Source organism: Myotis brandtii, unplaced genomic scaffold (genome assembly GCF_000412655.1).
Source record: "Myotis brandtii unplaced genomic scaffold, ASM41265v1 scaffold104, whole genome shotgun sequence".
In the NCBI taxonomy this organism is placed as follows: Eukaryota; Metazoa; Chordata; class Mammalia; order Chiroptera; family Vespertilionidae; genus Myotis; species Myotis brandtii.
Genome location: NW_005353497.1, coordinates 1257149 through 1281883, shown reverse-complemented (window position 1 = coordinate 1281883; position 24735 = coordinate 1257149). Strand labels below are relative to the sequence as shown.

Here is a 24735-nt window from a genome sequence, read left to right as displayed (position 1 = left end):
CTAATTTAACGCAAGAGCCCAGGAATCCCACGGCTTATGTAGGGAAGCCAAGACAGCAAAGGAGAAAATGCTGCAAGGGGCATCCTCATTCGAGTTGTCCCAGAAGGACTCTGGAACAAGTCGTTTATTTGGGAGGTGCAAAGGATGCTGACAGGAAGAGGGGAAGTGATCCCAGGGAGGAATGCAGACCACTAAGGGTGTGCTGTTCATCCTGCTCCCACGTAGACAGCTGGAGCTTATCCCCGTGGGGCTCACAGCTTTCCTGAGGGGTTTAATTCCCCAGCAGAACAGCCTTCTCTTGTTCTGGAAAAAAAACTCGCAGACGCAGAAATGCAGACATTGGAGCTGGAAGGAGGCCAGGGCACACGAAAAAGGCTGAGAAATATGTTACTCAGAACATCTACCACAGAGGGTCACACACACCATTTGCAGACCTGGATCCCAGGTTTATGGTATCCCGATATCCTGAATGTCGGCTGTGTGTTCTTTCCTCCAGATTGCCAAAGTACAATGTTTTCTTAGAGTGAATATACACTACTTAAAGGTAATTCTAGGAAACAAGTACCATGTTGTGGTAAACAATGGATGGAGACCCGTCAAATAACAATAGCTAACAGTACCTGAATGCTTGCTTTGTAACGGGAACTATGCTAAGCATTCTATTTCCGTCATCTTAATTTCATTCTCGCACAATTTAATAAGATAAAGGACTAATCTTGACACCCCCACATCACACAGGAGGAATGCCAGGCACAGGGAAGCTACGGTCCCAAAGCAATACAGCTTTTTAGAGGCACTGAGATTCCAACCCAGGCTTCCACACCAGAGCCTATGCCCCTTAACCATTATTCTCTACAGTCTCCTTCTCTAGTTGCGTTAGAGGCAGGAGGTAGATAACACAATCAATCTACAGATTTGATGACAGGAAAACTAACTGAAAATTTTAAGTGTATTTGGGGTGGCACTGATGTCTTCATGGTCATCAAAACTTAACACTAACAAATTCATTTGACCAAGAGACCAACAAATGCACTAGGTAGATTGCTTCTTAGTAAAAGCACTGTCCATGATTGCAAGAGAAGATATAAGTAAGCTATTGTGCACCCTTTAGAGAACATGCCGACATCAAAATAAAGTAATAAATAGACTTTGTCAAATAACAGTACCTTCACTGTCCACAATCCAGCCTCTGGCTCTTTCACATTCACCACCTTGGCAGAGTTATGGATATTCAATAGCTCATTCAGGCCAAATCCCTTTTTGATCAGCTTCCCTGAAAGGCAGACATAAAGTTAACAAGCATGGTCTTTCTTTCAGCTAGGTATATTAGCTGTATACATTTCCACTATAAATTACCTAATGGACATTTGTTTCTATAGCTCAAAACACTATTTTAGTTATATACAAAAAGAACTTAATTTTAGGGTTGCTGGGCACTGGAACGGAAGTAACAGATTCTCATTTGCTATGCTGATTTGATCTTAAAATGAGAATAACAATTGGCAGACTATAGCCATGTTTCCAAAGTCTTCTTAGATAACGATTATTATGGCTACTGAAAATTATGTGCAGTCGAGAGGGACACTTATATTTAATAGATGACAAAACAGCAAACCAGCATAAATGTCTTTTTGGAGATCACTCAAGGCATATCTTTGCACAAAGTGTAAAACCCTAACTGTTTCCACAAAGCACAGGAGGAGGCTTTTATTGTCAGAGGAACAATTAAAGGAGGGAGTGTAATGAAGTAGGGTAATACCACCTCCTATTGATTTGAGACTTATCGGAAGCAACTTATCGTTGGATTTTAGAGAGAGAAAAAAAGCAAATGTGGAGTTAAATCATAATTTAGTTATCCATTTCACTCTTGGCTCTCCTATGGACTACTCCTGCAGTTACATGAACAAATCAAATACTAGTATATGGATCCTATGTGTGTATCGAAAGCTTTATAATAATTAATCACTTTTTAAGTATCAGTGCCAATGTCAATGACTTTAAAAGTAGTAGAAACATAATGCATTGAGTAGAGGTACTTTGAAGTACCCAGGTAGTAATCATTCCTGGGTGGCATGGATGTATGACAGTGGAATGCTACATCGCCAGACAAATCAATGTATAAGGCCAAAACCTGTAGAAAAAGGTTTTGCTTGCTTTATAAATTTCAATTTGATTGCTAGTGTGAATGTGGCCTTTGAGGACAATTTCTTATGCTGCTTTCTTTAAGGTATTAGTTACTTTCTAAGACTCAAATTAAATAAAGTAGGAAAGCTGGTTACTCCCTTCACATTTATAAATAGTCACAAATAGATTAAAAAGAGAGAGAGAGAGAGAGAGAGAGAATGTGTCATAGTCCAGTAGGTGTGGCTTAGCAGTTGAGCCTTTACCCAGGAACCAAGAGGTCACAGGTTCAATTCCCAGTGAGGACATATGCCTGAGTTACTGGGTCAATTTCCAGTAGGGAGCATGCAGGAGGCAGCTGATCAATGATGTTTCTCTCTCATCGATGTTTCTATCTCTCTATCCCTCTCCCTTCCTCTATCTCTAAAAATCATTTTTTTAAAAAGAATGTATCATATACTAAAGCCAAATGGAAATAAAAATGTTTTGCAAATATCAGTAAGTAAAAAATATTTCTAAGTGAAAATATTAGGAAAAATAAGGTTTCTGTCTTTACTAGATTACTTGAAAAATGCAAGACTTATAGTAATATTTGACCAGAAATGGAATCAAGCCAATTCTTGGGGTTTTAACATATAGAAACAAAGTAAATGAACACTTTAATAAAAATATAAATTTATTTTTTAACAACTGTCATCTGAAAATTTAAACTTTATCAAGAAAATAATCAGTAAAAAATTAGTTGTTTTAAGAGTTTTTTCATATTTAAACTTTATCAAGAAAATAATCAGTAAAAAATTAGACAGTTGTTCTAAGAGTTTTTTCATGTGATTCATTTAAAAATCACAAAATACTGAAATATTTCTTCATAGATTACAAAAACATAATTTTAGGTTCAACTTACATATTTTTGGGGGGTAGTTTAGTACAGTTAAGTTACTAACTCTGATCTGTTTACATTATTAGAAGTTTTAGCTTTTAAAATCACATGTTAATTCAATACTATGACTAAAAAAACGGGTTTATTTTTACACATCTTCCCTAGTCATTTTTTCATTTATTTATAAGTTAGCATTAAGTTAACACACATAAGTGTGCAAAGAGTCTTTCAACTTTCACAGCTTTTGTATTTTATTATATGATGCTGGTATTTCTCACCTAAAGGATTTCGAATTTCAATCACTGGAGAAGGGCCACTCAGGGACACAGTCACCTCTTTGAGGCTGGGATCAAAAGGGATTTTCCATGTGTTCACAGCCTGTTCCAGATGATCTGTAGATAAGAGGTGGACTTTGGAGGCCTGCACTGCTTCCTCTACCCATTTTAACACCTATCAGAGAAAAAGAGACGTGTGAGTGACATCAGAAACATTAAAATTTCATGCCACTGTGACTTCCAGGTGCAGAAGTTGGCTTTGGTTAATCACATGACTCAGGCACTTCCTTCACAGGTGTGAAGTCTATTTCCATGACAGCGAAGACAAACCTTTTCCTACATCCCGTTATTGTAGTAGATTCAGAGTAAAATACTAGTTTAGCTCACGGTCAAATTTCAAGTTTTCTGTCTTGGAATAATATATACAAAACAAGAGGATAGTGTCTAAAACCAGTTAAGTGAAACATGCAGAGATAGTACAGTCTGTTTTATATTTCTCAAAAGATCTCTTTTCTCTCCATTCTTTCTTTCTAGATTTCTTTCAAAATCCAATTTATAAAAAAAGCAAATTATCACATCCAATTTCAATCTATTAGGTATATAAATTATTGTAACATTGTATATTGTAATTATACATTATATATTGTGACATATATTGTAGTATATTATTCAAACACAATGGCAATGCCAGCAAAATATGCATTTTTATAATAAATACCAAAGATAATAGAAAAAGTAACCATTGTATTCTTAAAAAATAGAAAAATACTTCAGGTTAGAGCCAATTTAAGTAGTGTATCTTGAAAAGTGGTCTTTTGGAAAATGTTAAGAAATTGGGTTCTAAAAGGGAATTTAATGCCTCACTGTGAACAAGAAAACTTTCAGTTCACAGATGTGTCTGCAGCAAATACAATTCCCTATTCAACAAAAAGTGCATGCCTGAACAGGTGCTGGTTAGCCAAACTTACTACAATTAATTCTAAATCATGTGAATCTTTAACCTACCTTAGATCATTCTCTGGTTCATATATCCTTCAAGACAATATATTGTGAACAATTTTCCTTAGAATTATGCATAAAACACTGAACAGAGCTGAATATTAAGCTACAGTCAAGCTATCTATCTATATAAAAGGCTAATATGCAAAGTGTCCCCTTGGGAGTTTGATCGGGAGACCAGGAGTTCGATTGCTAGCTATGACATGTGCTGACCACTAGGGGGTGGCACAGAACATGGCGCTGAGGGAGTGAGGGAAGGAGGAGGCAGGGAGGCAGGGAGGCGGGGACCTGATTGGCCCTGATTGCCAGCCAGGCCTAGGGACCTTACCTGTGCATGAATTTTGTGCACCAGGCCTCTAGTTCAAAATAAACAAAAACATTTTTTTTTTAAATTTCAATAGCGGTAGTCACAAATTCATCAATCAAACAACAAATACTACAATCGCTTCACTCTCTATAAAAAGTATCCCTTTTTTCTGTCCTCAAGGATGAGGAAAGTGACTAAGATATATTCTCATATAACTAACAATGGGAGGCAATTCTGTTCATTCATAAAACAAATGTTTATTGCTCAAGGCACTCTTTTGGTACTAAGTATTGATCAGCATAATTTTAATCAGTATTTACTAACAACTGAGAACTAGTAGTGTTTACTAAATTTTTGCACATATTACACATTATTTTTAATAAATCTTCCTGCCTTTCCTCCAGGACCAAGAACCATTATCTCCTTCATCTGTTTATACTCAAAACCAAGTGGCATGCTTTACCCCTGGTAAAGGTGGGATATATACTAGTACTAAAGTCCATGAAGGTGGTCACAATAATGATAACAATGATGTCTTCGTAAATAAAAGAATGGTATGGGAATTCATGAAACAGGGATCCCTTGTTGAAATAACATATGTTCATTGTCCAGCACAGTACTTGCCAAGCAGAAGATAGTCAAATGCTTTCTTCCCTTTCCAACTATATTCCCTCCTTGTCCCTTAATTGAATATCTCAATTCAATTGACAGGCAAAATGAAAAAAATTATTCATGAAAGTCAGATAAGATTTCTGTAAATGAAAAAGAGAGGCAAAGTCATTTTAGGTAGAAGTGAAGTGGGGGCCTGAAAAAATACACAGAAACAGAAGTACTTCAAATGTGTTGGGAACGTGACTGAATGTTAAGTGTTCAGAAAAGGGGGGGAAGAAGAAGATGAGGTTGAAAGCTTATGTCAGGGACAGACTATGTATGGTTACAAAGCAGGCCATGACATTTGGATTTTATTCCAAAGACCCAGTGAAAAATCATGGAAGGGCTTAAGCAGAGGACTAATACTAGTACAATGAAAGTGGTATTTTACAACAAAAACTTGTAGAGGTATCATAGATGAATTGAACAGAAAAAAAAAACCCACAAATCTATGCATTACAGTTAATTATCTCATAAATCAAAAGATGTATTTCCTCAAGTTTTAATGCTATATAGCACCTGGAATTGTACGCACGAAATAAAACATATATCAACGTAATTGTCTAAAGAAGCTGAGGCCATATTTTTGAAAAATGTAATTCTGAGTGATATATCATGTTTAAACTAAAATGTATGGCTCATTCTGCTCATCAAATATGTACCTATGGCTACAGAAATCAGACTGATTGTAACTAATAATGGACCACAAATAGGACATGTATATTAATAACCAGACTGTTGACATTTTTATATCTTAAACATACAACATGGTTGCCTAACTCAAGGAAATGGGAAGGACTGACTCGTCTGAGAAAGCATTTGGTAAATTTGATTGACAGTAATTTTGAGGATAATGTCTGATGTGGAGACTAAAGAGAACAAAGGACAAGAGAAACCGAAGAAATGGACAGAATATTTGTTTTAAGGGCAAGACACACAATGTGGCCATAAATAATTCTCAACTGAAAAGGAGGAAAATAATTAGAAAACAAGAATTGTATAGTATCTCAGCTTTAACAATGAAATGCAACAGTGTTAAGCAGAAATGGAAGTAAAACCAATGTTTACACACCCTTTTTAAAAAGTATAATACATCTCAAATATATCTTTCCTTCAAACCCAAGGGAGAGAAGGTATGATACATCATCACCGGAAGTCTATCCTACTGTCTACCAGCTGTGCATGGAAATCACTAAGTCTAGGCATTCTTATGAAAATGGAAGACTTTCTAATGTAGTTGCATTTTCATAAGGCAAGTGTGTTCAAGTGGTACGGAATATAAGCAGGCTTCGATTTGCTCTTAATACTGTTTCCAATTCATCACCATTTACGAGGGTTTCACAAAGGGATTACCATGTATCATAATATTACTAGTTGGGAACTATACAGAACAGACTTCTGTCAGGAGTCTCAAATCACTTTTTTATCCACTTAAGAAAAAATCAAATTGAAAACAGTCGTAACCCATTTTATTAGACAATACAGATCTTGCCAACATCTGAAGAAAACAAGATCACTGAAAACTACAGGATCACCGTTAAGTGCGGTTCCCGGCCTCTCGTGTTGCCATATATAAAGAGAAAAAAAAATCTTAAATTGTCTAGCCACGAGAAATGTTCTCATGAGACTGAAAATGGTCTTCTATTATAATGACAAATGGAATAAAACCAGGATAATGTAAGAGGCTTTGCACTGGTGCGTTTTCACTGACATAAAAGCTCTTTAAATCACTAAGGAACCATTAATTGTACATTAAGAGTTCTAATATAAAAATGGTTCTCTGTTGATTTGTAGCAGTTTATATCTCCAAGGGCTTTTGAGACAATCTAATCCACCTTCTTTATTCTATAGATGAGGAAACTGATAGTCAAAAGGGTTCTTGTTCCTTATAAACGTCTAACTAGACTGATTGTGGATCAATGGTTATTTTTTTTTATATAAGCTCCTGTGTTCCTGAGACACACTCTTAGTTGAAATCTATATAGTATCCTAAATCATAATACTTAAAAAATACATTCATATGTAGCTTCCCCTCTGGAAGGAGATGCAAATATTGTTTCAAACCACAAAAGCAGCATGCATTGTTATGTATTATGAAAGAGAATAGTATTAAATAGAAATGGAAGTGAAGTCAATTTTTGTATTCACCTTCCAGAACAGAATTTGAAAGAAGCTTTGCTTAGAATAATATTTTTTCTTTTTTTTTATTGAGATGTAATCGACATATAACATTATATTAGTTTCAGGTATACAAGATAATGATTCAATATTTGTAAGTATTGCAAAATGATAACCACAAAACAATGATTTGTTTCGCTGTATATAATAAATCTGGTTATTGATTTTTAGACTGGAAAAAAGGGGGAGAGACAGAGAGAAAGAAACATCGATGTGAGAGAGACACATTGATTGGTTGCCTCCAGCACATGCCCGGATTGCGGTGGGGGATTGAACCTGCAACTGAGGTACATGCCCTTGATGCGAATCAACCTGGGACCCTTCAGTCCAGGGGCCGACACTATCCACCACTACGGATGATGAGAACTTTTAAGATGTACTCTCTTTGCAACTTTACAACATACCATACAGCATTATTAACTATAACTACCATACTGTACATTACATCCCAGGACTTGTTTTATAACTGGAAATGTGGACTTTTGACCCCCTTCATCCATTTCACCCATCCCAAGCCTCTGGCAACCACTAATCTATTCTCTGTATCTATGAGTTCAGTTTTTGTTTTAGATTCACATATAAGTGAGATCATACAGTACGTGTCCTTCTCTGACTTATTTCACTTAGCATTGCTTTCTCACATTCCACCCATGTTGTCACAAATGCTAAGATTTCTTCCCTTTTTATGACTAAATAATATTCATCTGTGTGTGTGTGTGTGTGTGTGTGTGTGTGTGTGTGTGTGTGTGTGTACCGCATTTTCTTTACTCATGCATCTGTCGATGGACACTTCGGTTGCTTCCATATCTTGACTATTGTAAATAATGCTGCAGATACATGAGGGTGCACATATATTTTCAAATTAGTGTTTTGGTTTTCTTCGGATAAATATCCAGAAGTAGAATTCTGGGTCATGTGGTAGTTCTAAGGTAGTTTCATTTTCTAAGGAACTTCCATACTGTTTCCACAGTGACTGCACCAATTTACAATCCCACAAGAAGGGTTCCTTTTTCTCCACATCCTTTCCAACACTTGTTAGCTCTTGTCTTTTTTATAATAGCCATTCTAACAGGTATGAAGGGGTACTTTATTGTGGTTTTGATTTGCATTTCCCTGATGATTAGTGATGTTGAGCACCTCCTTTCCATATAACTTTTGGCCAACAGTATGTCTTTAGAAAAATGTCTGTTCAGATCCTCTGCCCATTTCTTAATTGTTTGGGTTTTTGCTATCGAGTTGTATGAATTCTTTATATATTTTAGATCTTAACATCTTGTCAGATATATGATTTGAAACTATTTCTTTTCCATTGGGAGGTTGCCTTTTCATTTTGTTGATGGTTTCCTTTGCTGTGCAGAAACTTTTCAATTTGATGTAGTCCTACTTGTTTAATGTTTGCTTTTATGGTCTCTGCTTTTGTCAAATCAAAAAAAAATCATCACCAAGACTGATGTCAAGAAGCTTACCAACTATGTGTTGTTGTTTTTCTAGGAGTTTGATGGCTTCAGGTCTTATGTTCAAGTCTTTAATTCATTTTAAGTTAGTTTCTGTGTATGATGTGAAATAGTGGCCTCGTTTCATTCTTTTGCATGTAGGAGGCCAATTTCCCCCCAGGACCATTTATTGAAGAGGCTGTCCTTTCCCCATTTCTTGGCTCCTTTGTAATAAATTAATTGACCATATATGTATACATTTACTTCTGGGCTCTGCATTCTATTCCATTGATCTATGTGTCTGTTTTTATGCCAATACCATACTTTTTAAAATTACTGTAACTTTGTAATATAGTTTGAAATCAGGAAGCATGATGCCTCCAACTTTGTTCTTCTTTCCCAAGACTGTTGTGGGTATTTATGGTCTTCTGTACCTCTGCACAGATTTTATGACTGTTTGTTCTATTTCTGTGAAAAATACCACTGGAATTGTGATATGGATTGCACTGATTGTACATTGCTTTGGGTATTATGGAAATTTAATAATACTAATTCTTCCAATCATGAGCAGAGGCTATCTCTGCACTTACTAGTATTTGTGAGTTCTTTCATCGGTGTGTTATCGTTTTTAGTGTACAGGTCTTTCACCTCCTTGGTTAAATTTATTCCTAGGCATTTCATTCATTTTGATGCAATCTGGAAGACATTTTACATGAAATGAATCATATACAAATGAATTCCCCCAGAACATCTTTTGTCCTTTCGGTGGGAAGACAGAAATATGGTTAAGGTGTTGGATACAATTTGTAATTATGCATATGTTTGTATTTTTGTTGTTATTGTTGTTTAATGAGAAATGGCAAAACAATGATTTGATTAGCTGTATATTTTATCACTAGTTGGACAGTCAAGAATTAAATTATATAAAAATATTGCCGAAACCGGTTTGGCTCAGTGGATAGAGCGTCGGCCTGTGGACTGAAAGGTCCCAGGTTCAATTCCGGTCAGGGGCATGTACCTGGGTTGCGGGCACACCCCCCGTGGGGGATGTGCAGGAGGCAGCTGATTGATGGTTCTCTCTCATCAATGTTTCTACCTCTCTATCGCTAGCCCTTCCTCTCTGTAAGAAATCAATAAAATATATTTAAAAAAATATATTAAAGCTTTTCTTGTCTCTGATGTGAGAAAGACCTGCCACATCTCTAAGATAACCACTTATGGTCAATCCTAAGAGAGAGCAGAGACAGACTTCACTCAGCTCTGATATGGCTAAGAGATGGTCCTTCGAATAACCAGGAAAGCCTTTCCCCCCAGGTTCACGTTTATTTCTACTCTGCAGTATAGCATAGAGCCATTAATTCAGAATCTGCTTGGAAATCACCAAGTATTTACTGAGTACCTACTGAATATAAAGGATAGTACAGGAGATTATAAAGAATAGCAAATAAGTAAAAACACATCTCCTGCCTTATAAGACATGACAATCTAGTTGGAAAAATGGGACAGACATTAAAAACAAATTAACTAGTTTTTACCTTCAAGTAATAAATAACCAAGATCAGAATACAAATGCTCAATTTATAGTTCTCAACTGTCCTGTACTTTCCTACTGAAAAAGTTTTAATGGTTCCCAGTTACATCCAGGATAAAGCCCAAGCCAAGAGTATACTAAGGGGTGGCAATGTGAGTTATCCACCCTGGATGCAGGTAATAAATGGATACAGTGTTTGTGGAGAATTTAAAAACAATAGTAACACTGATTAAAAGTTGGTCTGCTTTTTAATATCTCATGTGCTAGTAATCTTTAGCAATGTCATTCAAGGAGTCCTTGACAAAAGGATCTGTTTTAAAAAATATATATTTTATTGATTTTTTACAGAGAGGAAGGGAGAGGGGATAGAGAATTAGAAACATCAATGAGAGAGAAACATCGATCAGTGCCTCCTGCACACCCCCTACTGGGGATGTGCCTGCAACCAAGGTACATGCCCCTGACCAGAATCGAACCTGGGACCCTTCAGTCCACAGGCTGATGCTCTATCCATTTAGCCAAACCAGTTAGGGTGACAAAATGATCTTTTGTTGGGTTTAAAATCTAAACAATTGCTTTTATCACTGTTGAATTTCAATAATACATATAAGCTTCAAATTAGAATTTTTTATTACTTTCCCTTTAAGAAACACTGTCTTCTACATAGACATTAAATCTGAGAACTCCTAGTTACATATCAGGTGCATGGTCATGCAAATGATGCTACTCACTCTCATTTCCAGAGTAAATATGTAGTACTGTGATCCTACATATCCCTGTGTGTAGACAGCAGATTCAAGCTAAACTGTGATACCTCAGAGCTTACATGATATGACAGGTGTTAAAAGGATCACTCTAGCCCAGCCACGGTGGCTCAGTGGTTGAGCACCGACCTATGAACCAAGCAGTCACGGTTCAATTCCCAGTCAGGACACATGCCTGGGTTGTGGGCTCGATCCCCATTGTGGGGCATGCAGGAGGCAGCTGATCGATGACTCTTTCTCATCATTGATGTTTCTGTCTCTCTCTCCTTCTCTGAAATAAAATACGTGTGTGTGTGTGTGTGTGTGTGTGTGTGTGTGTGTGTGTATTTATTAAAGGATCACTCTAGCCTTAGTGTTGAAATCAGACTGTAGAGACTGTAAGGTCAGAAGCAAGGAGATCAGATATGAAGCCACTGCAATATTCCAGGTGGGAAATGATGGTAACCATACCAGGGTTGTGGCAGTGGGCAGCAAGAAGTGGCCAACTCCAGATGTCTATTGACAGGGATCACTGAAGACTGGATGTGGGGGTCTGAAAATGATGCCTCAGTCACCATTAACGGAGATTGAAAAGAGAGCAGAAAGAGTTGATTTAAAGGGATGGTGGAGTGAGGATGAGAATGTAGGTTCTCAGCTTGGGCATGCTCAATTGGAGATATCTGGTAGACATCCAGGGGTACATAGGAAGGAAGCTGTCATATATATGGACCTGGGGTTCAGCTGAGAGGTACAGCTTGAAGATACAACAGAATTTAAAGTCATGAAGCTCTCCCTACAGCATCTTCCCACCAAAACTTACACAAAGGGGGAAATAAATCATCCTGTGAAAATAAACATATATATCAATCACAGTGGTCCTAAGCAGACAACCTTCAGATAATGATTTGCCCCCTCGTATGTGTCCCTATAGGGAGAATGTACTAGTTATGTTGATAAGAGTGATGGAAAGTAGATTTCTCATCACAGATGACCGAGTTGGTATTCCGATTTTAGACAACACTGCTGTGACTATGGTTAATAAGAGCCTATTCTTAAGAAAGGGTCCATTCTTAGAGTGCCGACAAAACCAATTTCACAGTCTGCACATCTGAGCAAATCCGCCAAAGACTGTCACACTTTGAGGTCTCCGGAGAAGCCCTTCCACTGATAATATCCATTTGTATTATTCTCTGTGTACTTGATGCCTACTTAATTTGGAAAATTCCTGAGTGAGCTATTCCAACCGTAAGTGCTCATAAACAAGCGTGGTTGTGAGTCATTGTAGACCATGAAATAAGAAATCTTTGTTATAAGGTATGCGTGTATTTTTCTGATGAAACTACAATTTTTTAAAATATACTTTTATTGATTTCAGAGAGGAAGAGAGAGGGAGAGAGATAGAAACATCAATGATGAGAAAGAATCATTGATCGGCTGCCTCCTGCACACTTCCTACTAGGGATCAAGCCTGCAACCCAGGCATGTACCCTGACCAAGAATCAAACCATGTCCTCCTCGTTCATAGGTCGATGCTCAACCACTGAGCCACGCTGGCTGGGTGGCACTACAATTTCACCCAGGTCTTATAGAGAAAATGGGTTGCGGGAGGGGTTAGAAATTGGAAGGGCATCAGGAAACTTGGGTTCAGTGGGAACATGACAGAGGATAGATGACACAGTGACCCTCTACTTCAACTCCATGAACATCTAAAACTTGTATAAAACTACCACACCTTCAATGTGATGAAAGTTCCCCAGTGTGCGATAGCTGAGAAAATAAAGGCAATCTTCAGACATTTCTGAAAGGTGAGATCATTCCTGCTAGCTATTTTAAAGTGTCAACGTGCATTTCGTTAATTTATCTTCATAAATTTCTTATGTGTCACAATTTCAACGTGTTACAAATGACTGAGGAAATTAACTTGCCAAAAAATAATAATTATTTAAAATAATAAAATTATAAAAGATTGACGTTTACACATTAGATCCCCAGATTACATTCATCTTATAGCTTAAAGTTTGTACCCTTTTACCAGTCTCTCCCTGTCCCCCTCTCCTCCCAGCCCCTGGCAACCACTAATTTACTCTATTCCTATGAGTTTGACTTTTTTTTTTTTTAGATTCCATGTATAAGTGATACCATGCTGATAACACGGTATTGCACAACTGAAATTCGCTAAGAGAGTAGAACTTAAATGTTATCACCAAAAACAGTATTAAATTCCATGTATAAGTGATACCATGCTGATAACACTGTATTGCATGACTGAAACTTGCTGAAAGAGTAGAATGTATATGTTCTCACCAAAAATAATAATTTTTAAAAAGATAAATATGTGAGGTGATTGATTACTCATTAACTAGATGGAGGGAATCCTTTCTTAACATGTACATATATCAAATCACCATGATGCAAACTTTAAATATCTAACAACTCTTTTGTCTATTATACTCCAATAAAGCCGGAAAAAATAAAAATAAAAATAATAGATTTTGTTTTTCATTTATGACTTTAATTGAATCCTTTTTTGTTTGCTTGGGGTTTTTGTTTCTTTATTTCATGTTTTTCCCTCTATTAAATAACTATTTTAGAATGAAAAAAATCTCAATGAATCCAATTGTCTCATTAAAACTCTTCCAAGTTGGTGGGGACTGGGTGGAGGTGGGCAAAAGGTGGGGGTTAAAATGGGGGGTATCTGTAATAATGTCAACAATAAAAAATAAAATAAAGGGGGAAATAACCCCTTCCTTGTTAGGATAGGAGAAGGAATTCAAAAATTACATAGTGCATAAATACTTACATTCACACACATCCGTACATCTGTACACACATATATACACCCAGGTATGCCTACATACACAGACTAGTTATGATCTCATTCCTGGCTACAATGAGAGCAGGAGAAAGTCCAATTGTTACCAAGGCTCTTTATGAATAACAAAGAAAACCCATAGTTCAGGAGGAACTTGAGCACTACCAAAGTTAGCTTTTTTATTTGTAACCACAAGGGATTGGTTCCAGGACCCTCCCCCAGCTATCAAAAATCCAAGTCTCCATGCTCAAGTCCCTTGTATAAAGTGACATAGTATATGCCCTGGTTGGTATGGCTCAATTGGTTGGAGCATCATCCCATACACTGAAAGGTTGTGGGTTCGATCCCAGGTTGGAGAGCATTTGAGAGGCAACTGATCATCTCACATTGATGTTTCTCTCTCTCTCTCTCTCTCTCTCTCTCTCTCTCTCTCTCTCTCTTCCTCTCTCTGAAATCAATAAAATAAATGTTTGAATAACCTATGCACATCCTCCTGTATACTTTAAATCATCTCTAGGTTACTTATCATATCTAATAAAATGTAAATGCTATGTAAGTAGTTGTCATACCATATTATTTAGGGAATAAGAACAAGAACAAAAAGTCTGTACATACCTGGTATTCAGTACAGAAATAACCATAGTAGGCCTAACTACATTGTTAGCAATAATGTACCTTTCTTTGGAATATTTTTGATCTGCAGGTTGAATCTGCAGATATGGAGCCAAATGTGTACTATGAAGAACTTTATATAAATGTACTGTACACGGGAGGAGGATTCATGGCTTGGTTGGGCCAGATTCTCAAAGGATATAGAAAGGGGAGCTTTATAAAACAACTCTACAGAGCTACCATCTCTTCCACAGAAAAGTCTTTTATAAATGCTAATTGTTAAAAGTATTTGAACATCTTACTTAAAATAGATAAATTAAAGCAAGAAATAATTCACACTGCAAAGGAATTCTGCATTTCAGGCTCTTTTCAAATGTTTGTTTATAGTCATTAAATACATAATTAAGATAAGAAACTATGAAGCTAAAGCATTCTTTAGTACTAAAACAAATTTTAATTTATAATGCCTAGGAGAAGTTAGGTATTTATGTGTCCTGATCTGCCCCCAAAACCCCTGTTTTACTGGAAGTAAACTAAAATATAAGACAATATGGTTTATATTTGACATGTAAAAATCCTATTAATCTCCTGCAGCATACACCTAATTAAAATTAGCAAGATCTCTCCAAAAGACCTCAAAATATACACTTAATTCCCAAGAAGAACTTCCTAGGGTCTAAGATCTGGTTCTTAAATTCAGGAACCTCATTTCAACTGAGATTAGATGAATGTGGGATAGAAAAGTTATTTCTTTGGAGCAGACACACTTACATTGAACCCTCAAAACTGAAAATGTCGTTATACATTCATTCCCAAGGAGGAGGAATCAGAACATTTATAAGCACATGGCCTCTCCATTGGCTTCTAGAGGCCGGCTTATTCTAGAATCCAAAACATAACTGGAGGGTTGTTTTGATGGCTACCATATAAATAGCACTCACACACAAGTCCCATGCAAAGAACTTTACAAATTTTACCTCATTTAAGTTTTTAAATTTATTGTTGACAGTATTACAGATGTCCCCCATTCCTTCCCTTTGCCCGCCTCCATCCAGCCCCCACCCCTCCTCAGGCCTTCACCACCCTATTATCTGTATCCATGGGCTATGCATATATGTATATACTAGTGACCTGGTGCACGGATTCGTGCACATTGAAAGGAAATTAATTAGAAGGTGGCCAGCAGGGCAGGACTGGGTGAGATGGGCTGAACACCGCCCGGGAGCCAACCTCCCGTGATCCCTCCCCAGCTGGCCACACCTGGAATGGTGCTGTGGCTCAAAGGTCGTCTGCAGAGTGAGCAGGGTTCCTCTGGCAGGTAGGGTCCCTCAGCCTGGCCTGCAAGGATCAGGCCAAAACCGGCTCTATGACATCCCCCTAGGGGTCCCAGATTGTGAGAGGGTGGTTCTCAGGTGACACACCCCAGAATGGGGCTCCCTACTCTCTGGTTCCAGGTGCGTCACCCAAGAACAGCTGCTGCCAAGTCACCACAGCTTGGCAGCTCCTGCGTTGAGCATCTGCCCCCTGGTGGTCAGTGCATGCAATAGCTATCTGTCAGCTGGACGGTTAGACGGACACTTAGCCTTTTATATATATAGATGTTCTCTTTCCTCCCCCCACCCCCCACACACACCCCTCCCATCTGAGGTCTGACCTCATTTAATTTTTTCCATAACCTATAAGTATTTACATTTTGAAGTAGGTAACTAATACATTGCTAGTACGTATAAGATTTTTCAAAAAGGCATAGGACTCCAACTCTCATGCTCTTAAACACTGTAAGATTATAATATAGGCCAAAGTTCTTTGGGTACTCATTACCCTTCATTCCTAACTTTGAAAGAAATCATAAACTCCAACTGGCTCACGGAAAGAAAAAAGAGAGAGAAAGAGAAAGAAAAAAGGAGAGAGGAAAGGGAAGGAGAGGGGGGAAGGGAAGAGGAAGGAAAGGAAGGAAAAGGAAAGAAATACATTAGATTTTGAGTTATTCTAAGGGCTTACTTAGGTCGTAGTAATTTAAAGTGATTCAACAGATTTCAAGCATAACTTTGACTACATACAATTTTCAAATTATGTCCTGGTTTAAGACGACCCCCCTTCACTTAAAATGCAAATCCTCTATATTGTCATGTGCTTGTTGAGTTCGGAAATCAGACAGAGGATGTGATTTCTATGTATCAAACACTTCATAGCATTTGGTTGATTAATCTCACAATAGAAGTGATCTTATCAATGAGATGGAAAATCTCATGGCCTACAGACTACAATTATTTCCATCAGAACCATATAGCACCAAACAGACCATAACTCAGCTGGCTGAGGCTCCCCCACTTTTAGACAGAACTTGGGTGGGCACTGCAAACACTACCCTTAATGACTTAACTGTCTCTAGGCTTCCATGTTGACTAGCACCCATTCTGATTGACACCTTGTTTAAATATTTGAACATGTAGTCAAGTTACAGGCAAGTTTCACCTACCCCCAGGCCATTCAACCACTAAACGGAGCCTTTTGTATATTTCTGCTCTATGTGTTGATTTTAAAGTGAAGTTTTCAAGATCTCATCATGTTTTCCATATTTCCACATAGCCTCCTAAGAACTAATATATTCAACAACAAGAAGCTTTTGGATGTATACATTCAAATGTCACACAGTAGAGCTGTAAGTGCGTTCAACGACGAGATAAATTGGAGGTTGTAAAGGTCTAGTTAGTTCAGAGGTTCCACAAGGCATAAATGCTAGTGACCATGTGTGCTTCAGGCAGTCATTCCTGGGACATGCTTTATAGAGGTGGTAAAACTTCAACATTATACAGCTTTTAAAATCTGGCACCAGGCACAAAAACCTGAGTCACACTAACTCGTTCCAGATTCCCTCTCATCTTTCGAAAGGACCCTTCCATGTGGAGCAGGCTGGATTTTAATGGGAACGCGAGCAATAACATAGGTGAATATTCAGCACTTGCCAGACATCTCCAGTCACCCTTTTAAATGGCAGTAAAGTTTTATGAGCTCCCACAACTAAATCAGCACTGCAGAGATGGTAGTTGGAAACAACGGTACAATCTTAGGAGGTCCTAAGGGGAAAAGAGAAATGTAAAGCAAGGATCCATGTTTGGGAAATAAATGGAAGTAATGGAATAAATCAGAGGAAATCGGGCCCCTCAGCATTCCAATGGGGTAATCTACTGAAAGAGATGAGATTGCGAAGTAAATGCGATATGGAGGCAGGAGGAGGACATTTTTCAACACTGTGAAGGGGGTGGGGTGGGGAGGGGACATCAAAGAGACAGAAAAAAAAGAAATCAAACTCGTAGCCTATTAAGGTCTGTTTATATTTACTTCTGAGTAATTTTCACAGTTTATTAATAACTGAAGAGAGAATGAAAGTGATTTATGGGCAGAAAAGGGATGTTGTATTAAGTCAATAAACATTTAAGTACAGTCATTTTACCAAAAGCGTGGATTCTTGTATTACATACCCATGGGTGAAAGGTAGCCTTCCTGCCTATAATTGTTCACAAGGCCAGTTTCAAACAACTAGAGTGCACATACATTTGGCATTTGCTATCATAAACGATGATAACAGCCTCTGTTTCACCCCTAGCAAAGTCATGCTTTTTGGAGCAGGTCTCTGCCTGAAGAGCAATGGAGAGACGGCTCAGCAAAAGGTAGTAAAACATAAATGTTCCCCCACATAGCTCCTATTCAGGGACAGACTGGGATTCCATTGGCCTAAGGCTTATACAATTTGGGGGCCCCTCTTTAAGGAAAAGAGAGCAAAATTACAACTATAAAAGCAGGTACAAAAAATAGTTACCTGCAATAAATCTGTTCACATACATTCACATTATTAAATGCTGACAGATACTGCAAATCCCACAAAAATCTAGAAATTAATAACAACTGTGTGTTGTTAACTAACTGACAAGGAAGGGTCCCTGATGCTTTTTTTCCCCTGTGTTTTTGGCTGCCTACTCTTTGAATGACTATTCCCATGACACACACAAAAAGTGTTATATTTTATAGAGAGAGAATAGAAAAATAATTTAGTCTTTTCTCTAATATCTTTTATCAAAAAAAATTCTTCTTCTCTGGGATGCTTTAAAACTTTCCACTTCATACACTGACATACTTGGTGTTTGTAGTATCACTATTGCTAAAATCTAAATCTAAATCACCCCAATGTCCCTGGACACAAGGACGTGTTAGAAGGGAATTCATAGTTGAAGGAGCCAGCAGTCTTAACCAATCACAGTTTAAATATCTTACTTTTGCAAATCTCTCCACCCAGTTTTTAACTCTGTGAACACACTTCAGCTCACTTCCCAGAGCCTTAGAAGGGCTCACTCAAGAGAAATTCCCTGTGTCTTACGTTTTGTTACCTTCACTGGGTCCTACCTTCACTGGGTCCTGCCTCCACTCCCACTCTTTGAAGAAATATATTAATTGCAACTTCCTTGCCCACTTACTACACCAATGGAAACCATAAATGTAAGGATTGGTTTTTTGTTGTTGCTTGATTGTTTGTTTGGGGGGGGGGGTTGGTTGTTGTTGCTTGAAGACCAGTCTACAGTGGGTTACACTATCTTCCTTGCTTGGTAGCAGGTAGAGAGGCAATCACCTCACATTCTTGGATAGATTATTGAATAAATGCCCAGGGACCACTTTAAACAATTGCCATTAGGTTCTACAAAATCTCTAAAACGAAGTAAAGTAGCTAGGTAGGACCCTGCGGAGACAGGCAGTGTGGGCCCCTTCCCATCGGAATATTTGCTCCCAAATCCCCTTCCTAGGCTGAGTTTTAGGTCTTGTTGCTTAGATACAAGGCCTGTGAAAGTGTGCAGCAATATCAGGAACAGGGCTCACAGACACCCTGACCACTTGCCGAGGGGCCCCCCCTTCCCCACCTCTCCCCACCGAGCTAGGACTCATCTTCCTGATGCGCGTGGTACTCCTGTTGACACATCTGTCTTTTTAGTGAAAAGCCTTACATTTTCACTGGAATTGTTCCTTTTGCTTTCAGCACATTTCCCAGCCCCAGCCTTCATTCCTCTACAAACTACAGACAGGGAGAAATGGAGTGAACATTTCGGGCCTTTCATCCAGCTTCCTGACTTGCTCCTTCCTGTGAGAGGTACAGAGACTCACCGCAGTGAACGCATGGTCCCAGGTTACGCAGAAGCAGCATCACTGTTCTGCCTTTGTCTGCCTTTTGGACCTGACTAGTTTCTAGCACAGTCTCCTCCAGGTCCTGTTCTTTGTGTTACACTCATTGCTGGAAGTCCCCTATGTGGGCGGGGGGCCACCGCCTCCAGCTTCACTGCCTGTGACTGGGTGCGGGGAAATATGAAAGAAGGTGAGGGTCAGAGGGCTCTTCTCTAGATCTCCATTTAGTTTTGCCATTAAAAATACTATTGTGATGTGGAGAGCCTCTGGCAAGCATGTCGGCGTTTTTAAATATCGTCAACTGAACTCAGGGCGCAGGCAGAGCCACACCCTGGGGGGGGGGGCCCTAGTCAAGAGGCTAGGATGCCACTCAGTCTGACTTTCCCGCCCAGGTGCTAAGGGGGGTGGATCCTATTATGTCGCCAGGAACTCAAGGCCCACCCAGATGTGATGTAATTTCCGGTTACTTCGAATATATATTAAATTTACTTCTGGTGCTGTGTGTCTGTCTGTCCCTCCATCAGAGGGCTTTTTCTATTTTTGTGTCCTGTCTCTTTAATTTCTTTCTTAAATCCCAAGTGCCTCTACTTAAAGAACCAGTTCATCTCTCTCTCTCTCTGTGCTGGACAGGGAGAAGGGAGACTCCCCCCCCCCCAACATATTGTGATCCCTATGGAACAATTCTGCTTATTTTTCCCATTTTAAGGAATTAACTGGAAGAGTAGGTAGGGTCGATGATAACATTCAATACCTATAAAAAGGAAACGTGAATGCATACACTCTGGAGGGGAGAAAATGGGTTAAGTATCAAAATGGGGGACCTTGTCTCAATTAAAAGTCAGGCAGATAATAGGAGAATGATCCTGTGCTTCCGAGAGCCACCATGGGGTGAAGAATGGATACACTATTTGGGAGAGGGGTCATGGTCTAGTGGAGAAAACAAACATGTACATAAACAATAACAGGACTCTAAGTGGTGCAGTAATAAAAGTGTGTGTCAGATACGATGGCACAGAAAAAGGTTAGCTGTGGGTTTATCTGGAAAGGTGGCCATCCAGACTCTAGATGGGTTTTAGAAAATAAGCAGGAGCCAACAGACAAGAAGAGGAAGAGCACTTGGGACAGACGGAATACCAAGCTCAAAGGCACGGAGGTAAGATATAACATGGCATAGCTGAAAGGCACGGACCTGCTTCATGGCTGGTGTGCAGACAAAATGGTAAGAGATAAGGAACTAATGCAGAAGTCACAGACAGGCTATGGCTGGTGTGCGGACAAAATGGTAAGAGATAAGGAACTGACTGCAGAAGTCACAGACAGGCTAGAAGCAGAGTGTCACCACTGGTTTATATTTGGATGGATCATACCGGAAGAATGTGGAGGGATGGTTGGGAGGGTCAGGGAAGGACAGGAAGCAGAGGGATCAGCAGTGTGGCAGTTCAAATAGATCAGGCAAAACATTAACAAAGAACCAGTGAGAGTGGGAAGGAAGAAGAGGAAACAGATGCCAAAGGTGTCCTCAGATTCAGTGTTACCTAAGCAGCAGTTTAATGTGAGACATGAAAGAAAAAGGAAAGTCTGGAATGACTCTCAGATTTCTGGCTTGAGAAACAAGAAAAATGATGCTGTTGCTTTAACTATGACCAGAAATGCAAAAGGAAAGTAAGGTTCAAGAGTCATCACATTTAAAAACAAATACTTCAACTACTAAAAGGAAAATGGAAAACTAAAACAAAATGCATATTTAAAATTTGCTACAAAGACAAAATGTTAGACCAGTTATGAATGACTATCCTATCTAATAAAAGAGTAATATGCAATTATTAGATTGGACCATCACTCCAACACAACTGGCCGCCCCCATGTGGACACAAGATGGCTGCCACAAGATGGCCGGCAGGGGAGGGCAGTTGTGGGCGATCAGGCCAGCAGGGGAGGGCAGTTGTGGGCGATCAGGCCAGCAGGGGAGGGCAGTTGGGAGGGACAAGGCCTGCAAGGGAGGGCAGTTAGGGGTGATCGGACCTGCAGGGGAGGATAGTTAGGGGTGACTGGGCTGGCAGAGGACGGCAGTTGGGGAAAACCAGGCCTGCAGGGGAGGGCAGTTAGGGGCGATCGGACCTGCAGGGGAGGATAGTTAGGGGTGACTGGGCTGGCAGAGGACAGCAGTTGGCAAGGGAGGGCAGTTAGGGGTGACCAGGCCTGCAGGGGGCAACCAGACTGGCAAGGGAGGGCAGTTAGGGGTGACCAGGCCTGCAGGGGGCGACCAGACTGGCAAGGGAGGGAAGTTAGGGGTGACTGGGCCAGCAGAGGAGGGCAGTTGGGGGCGACCAGGCTGGCAGGGAAGGGCAGTTAGGGGCAATCGGGCCAGCAGGGGAGCAGTTAGGCGTCGATTAGGCTGGCAGAGGAGTGGTTAGGGGGTGATCAGGCTGGCAGGCAGAAGCGGTTAGTGGCAATCAGGTATGCAGGCAGGCGAGCGGTTGGGAGCCAGCAGCCCTGGATTGTGAGAGGGATGTCCAACTGCAAATCAAATGCAACGGGCAGTTGGACATCCCTCGAGGGGTCCCAGATTGGAGAGGGTGCAGGCTGGGCTGAGGGACACACACACACACACACACACACACACACACACACACTGGTGCACAAATTTCGTGCACTGGGCTTCTAGTGCTTTTTATAAAGAATAAGAAAAAACTCAAGTTATAGTGACCCTATAAATGCAAATAGTAAGTAAACTCACCAATTTTGGAGTCCTACACTACAACAGAATGACCACAAAACTGTTCTGTTCATGACTATCACACTGATTTACATATTGGACCAAGGAGAAGAATCCTGGCTCCTGCATCCATTATATAGCATTTAGATAAAGTCTAATCAAGAAGTTTTGAGGGATCAGCTCTCAGAGTCCTGCTGTTTCTGTATCTAATGTAAATTAGATGAACTCCTTCATATTACATCTCCATTTTAAATTTTATATTAAAACTTTTTCTTATGACAGTATTATATGCTACGTAAAAAAAAAATAGAAAAGAGACAATCAGATAAGAAGAAAATAAATAATACCCACTATTGTGCCCTGCTAATAATTGCTTTTAATAATTTGGTATTTCCATATTTGTGCGTGTGTGTGTGTGTGTGTGTGTGTGTGTGAGATACACATAGACTTATTTACATAATTAGGATTATACTACACATATAGTTTTAGACCTTTTTATTTAAGTACATATACATAAACACTTAGCATATACTCACCCATCTAGTAGACATTTCTGAATATTAAAGAAATTAGACAGACTTCCTGTCCTGAAGCAGATTTTTACCTTATTATATAAGGTTGTAATAAGGTAGTTAAGATTGGAGTTGTGAGACGAATCAAATGCAGCAATTTATAGGTAATGAACTAATCTGTGTCCAGAATACCAGGGGAAGAGGTAAATCCCAAAACTAGAAACTCTTTACCCTGTGACTGTAAAAAATATCCTATCCATGCTTATTCAGTAAGAGGCTCTTAATATGCAATCCATCACAGACTGATTGAACTCAGCACTTTGAGTTTCCAGACCACAAAAGAAATAGGTGGAAACGGATCCTGGTTTCACAAAATGATTGCATTGTTCCCGTGGCTGTCTCCTAAGCCTAGTTCTATAAATGGATCACTGTGATGGGGGGAATACACCAGTCTCATTTCTGAGCCATAATTAATTTTTACGGTAATTAGCCACACAATCTGCACAGAATTCTGGAGTTAAATATACTGAAGCCAGCAGCTTTGATTTTAGAGCAATCAAAAAATATAGCTTTATGACTCAGTAAGAAACCAAATGTCTTGGCCTGAACATAAGTAGGAAAGAATATTGGCAAGAAAAATGACCACACTGTTTCTTTCAGCAATCGTAGGGTAGAAAATAGAATTATAGGCTAATTATATAATACTTGAAGCACACAAAAAAATATCTTAGAACATATGGAAAATCAATGAGAAATAGTAATTCATTAGAGATTAAATATACAGATTTCAAACCAGGGCTTTTGCCTGCAACATATATTCACAATAGAAAATAGCTGTAGCAGCAGGGGGGGCTCGAATGTTTGAGTTTAACTTTATCTACGCAGTCAATAATGCTGGTATTAATCAGAGATACTTGCGAACAAAAAAATAACAAATGACATTAATCCAAAGAGGTAATGAACAAAATGTTAATTACATTGTCCCCATTTCCCAAGAATTCATGTCACTAACTCTTGACCCAGCTAGATCTCCAAATAGATGATTCTGGAGACTAAATAAAATGGTCAATACATTTCCACAAGGACAAACATGATTACAATTAAATGTCACTAGAAAGATATCACCAGAAATAGCACCAAACACTGTGTTCATTAGTCATTCAGGCACTGGGCTCTAGTCAGGCAGATATCCAGAATGAGCACTGGTTTCAGCTTCAGTAATTATTTTTATGAGAATCCCTATAGCTCAACCTATAGTGCTTATACTCAGTAACTGTCACCTTTCTCAGGAAAATCCCCCCAAAAAATGCTGAAAACATTTTTTTATCTGTACCAAAAAAATAATAATACCATACACACCCACCACAAGGGCTAAAATGAAAAGGAGAGAGAACACCAAGTGTTGGTGACGATGTGGAACAGCAGGAGTCCCACATGCTGCTGCTGAAAGTGCAAATCGAGTTGAATCTGGAAGATAGCTAGCTGGCATCTACTAACGGTGAGTTTATCACACTCTGTGACCCAGCATTCTTGCCCCTAGATACTTAACCAGGAGAAATTAATACATATGTACAACAAATGACATGTCCTAGAATAAAGCACCTAACTTGCCAAACTAATATACACTTTTCAAAGCCAGTATAATGGTTCCCCTGGTGACTGGAACATGGCCTGAAGACGGGTTTCTGGGGTCCTGACAGTATATCGTTTCTTGACCTTGGCGTTGGTTACCCAGGGTGTATTGAGTTTGTGAAAATGTATTAAGCTGCATTTTTTATGTGCACTTTCTGTATGTA

General features: G+C 39.1%; 1 protein-coding gene across 1 annotated transcript in view; it reads right to left on the bottom strand.

The window, feature by feature from the left end:
• Positions 1-1166: 1166 nt before the first annotated feature.
• Positions 1167-24735, bottom strand: part of LOC106725776 (hemicentin-1-like) — a gene marked incomplete at its 3' end in the record, with an annotated part of 145684 nt that continues 122115 nt past the window's right edge. Inside the window, exons 5-6 of the mRNA XM_014538131.1 lie at positions 3280-3451; positions 1167-1273 (exon numbers count right to left, since the gene is read on the bottom strand). Coding sequence (XP_014393617.1) covers positions 1167-1273; positions 3280-3451 — 279 coding nt within the window. The remainder of the gene's footprint in view (positions 1274-3279; positions 3452-24735) is intronic.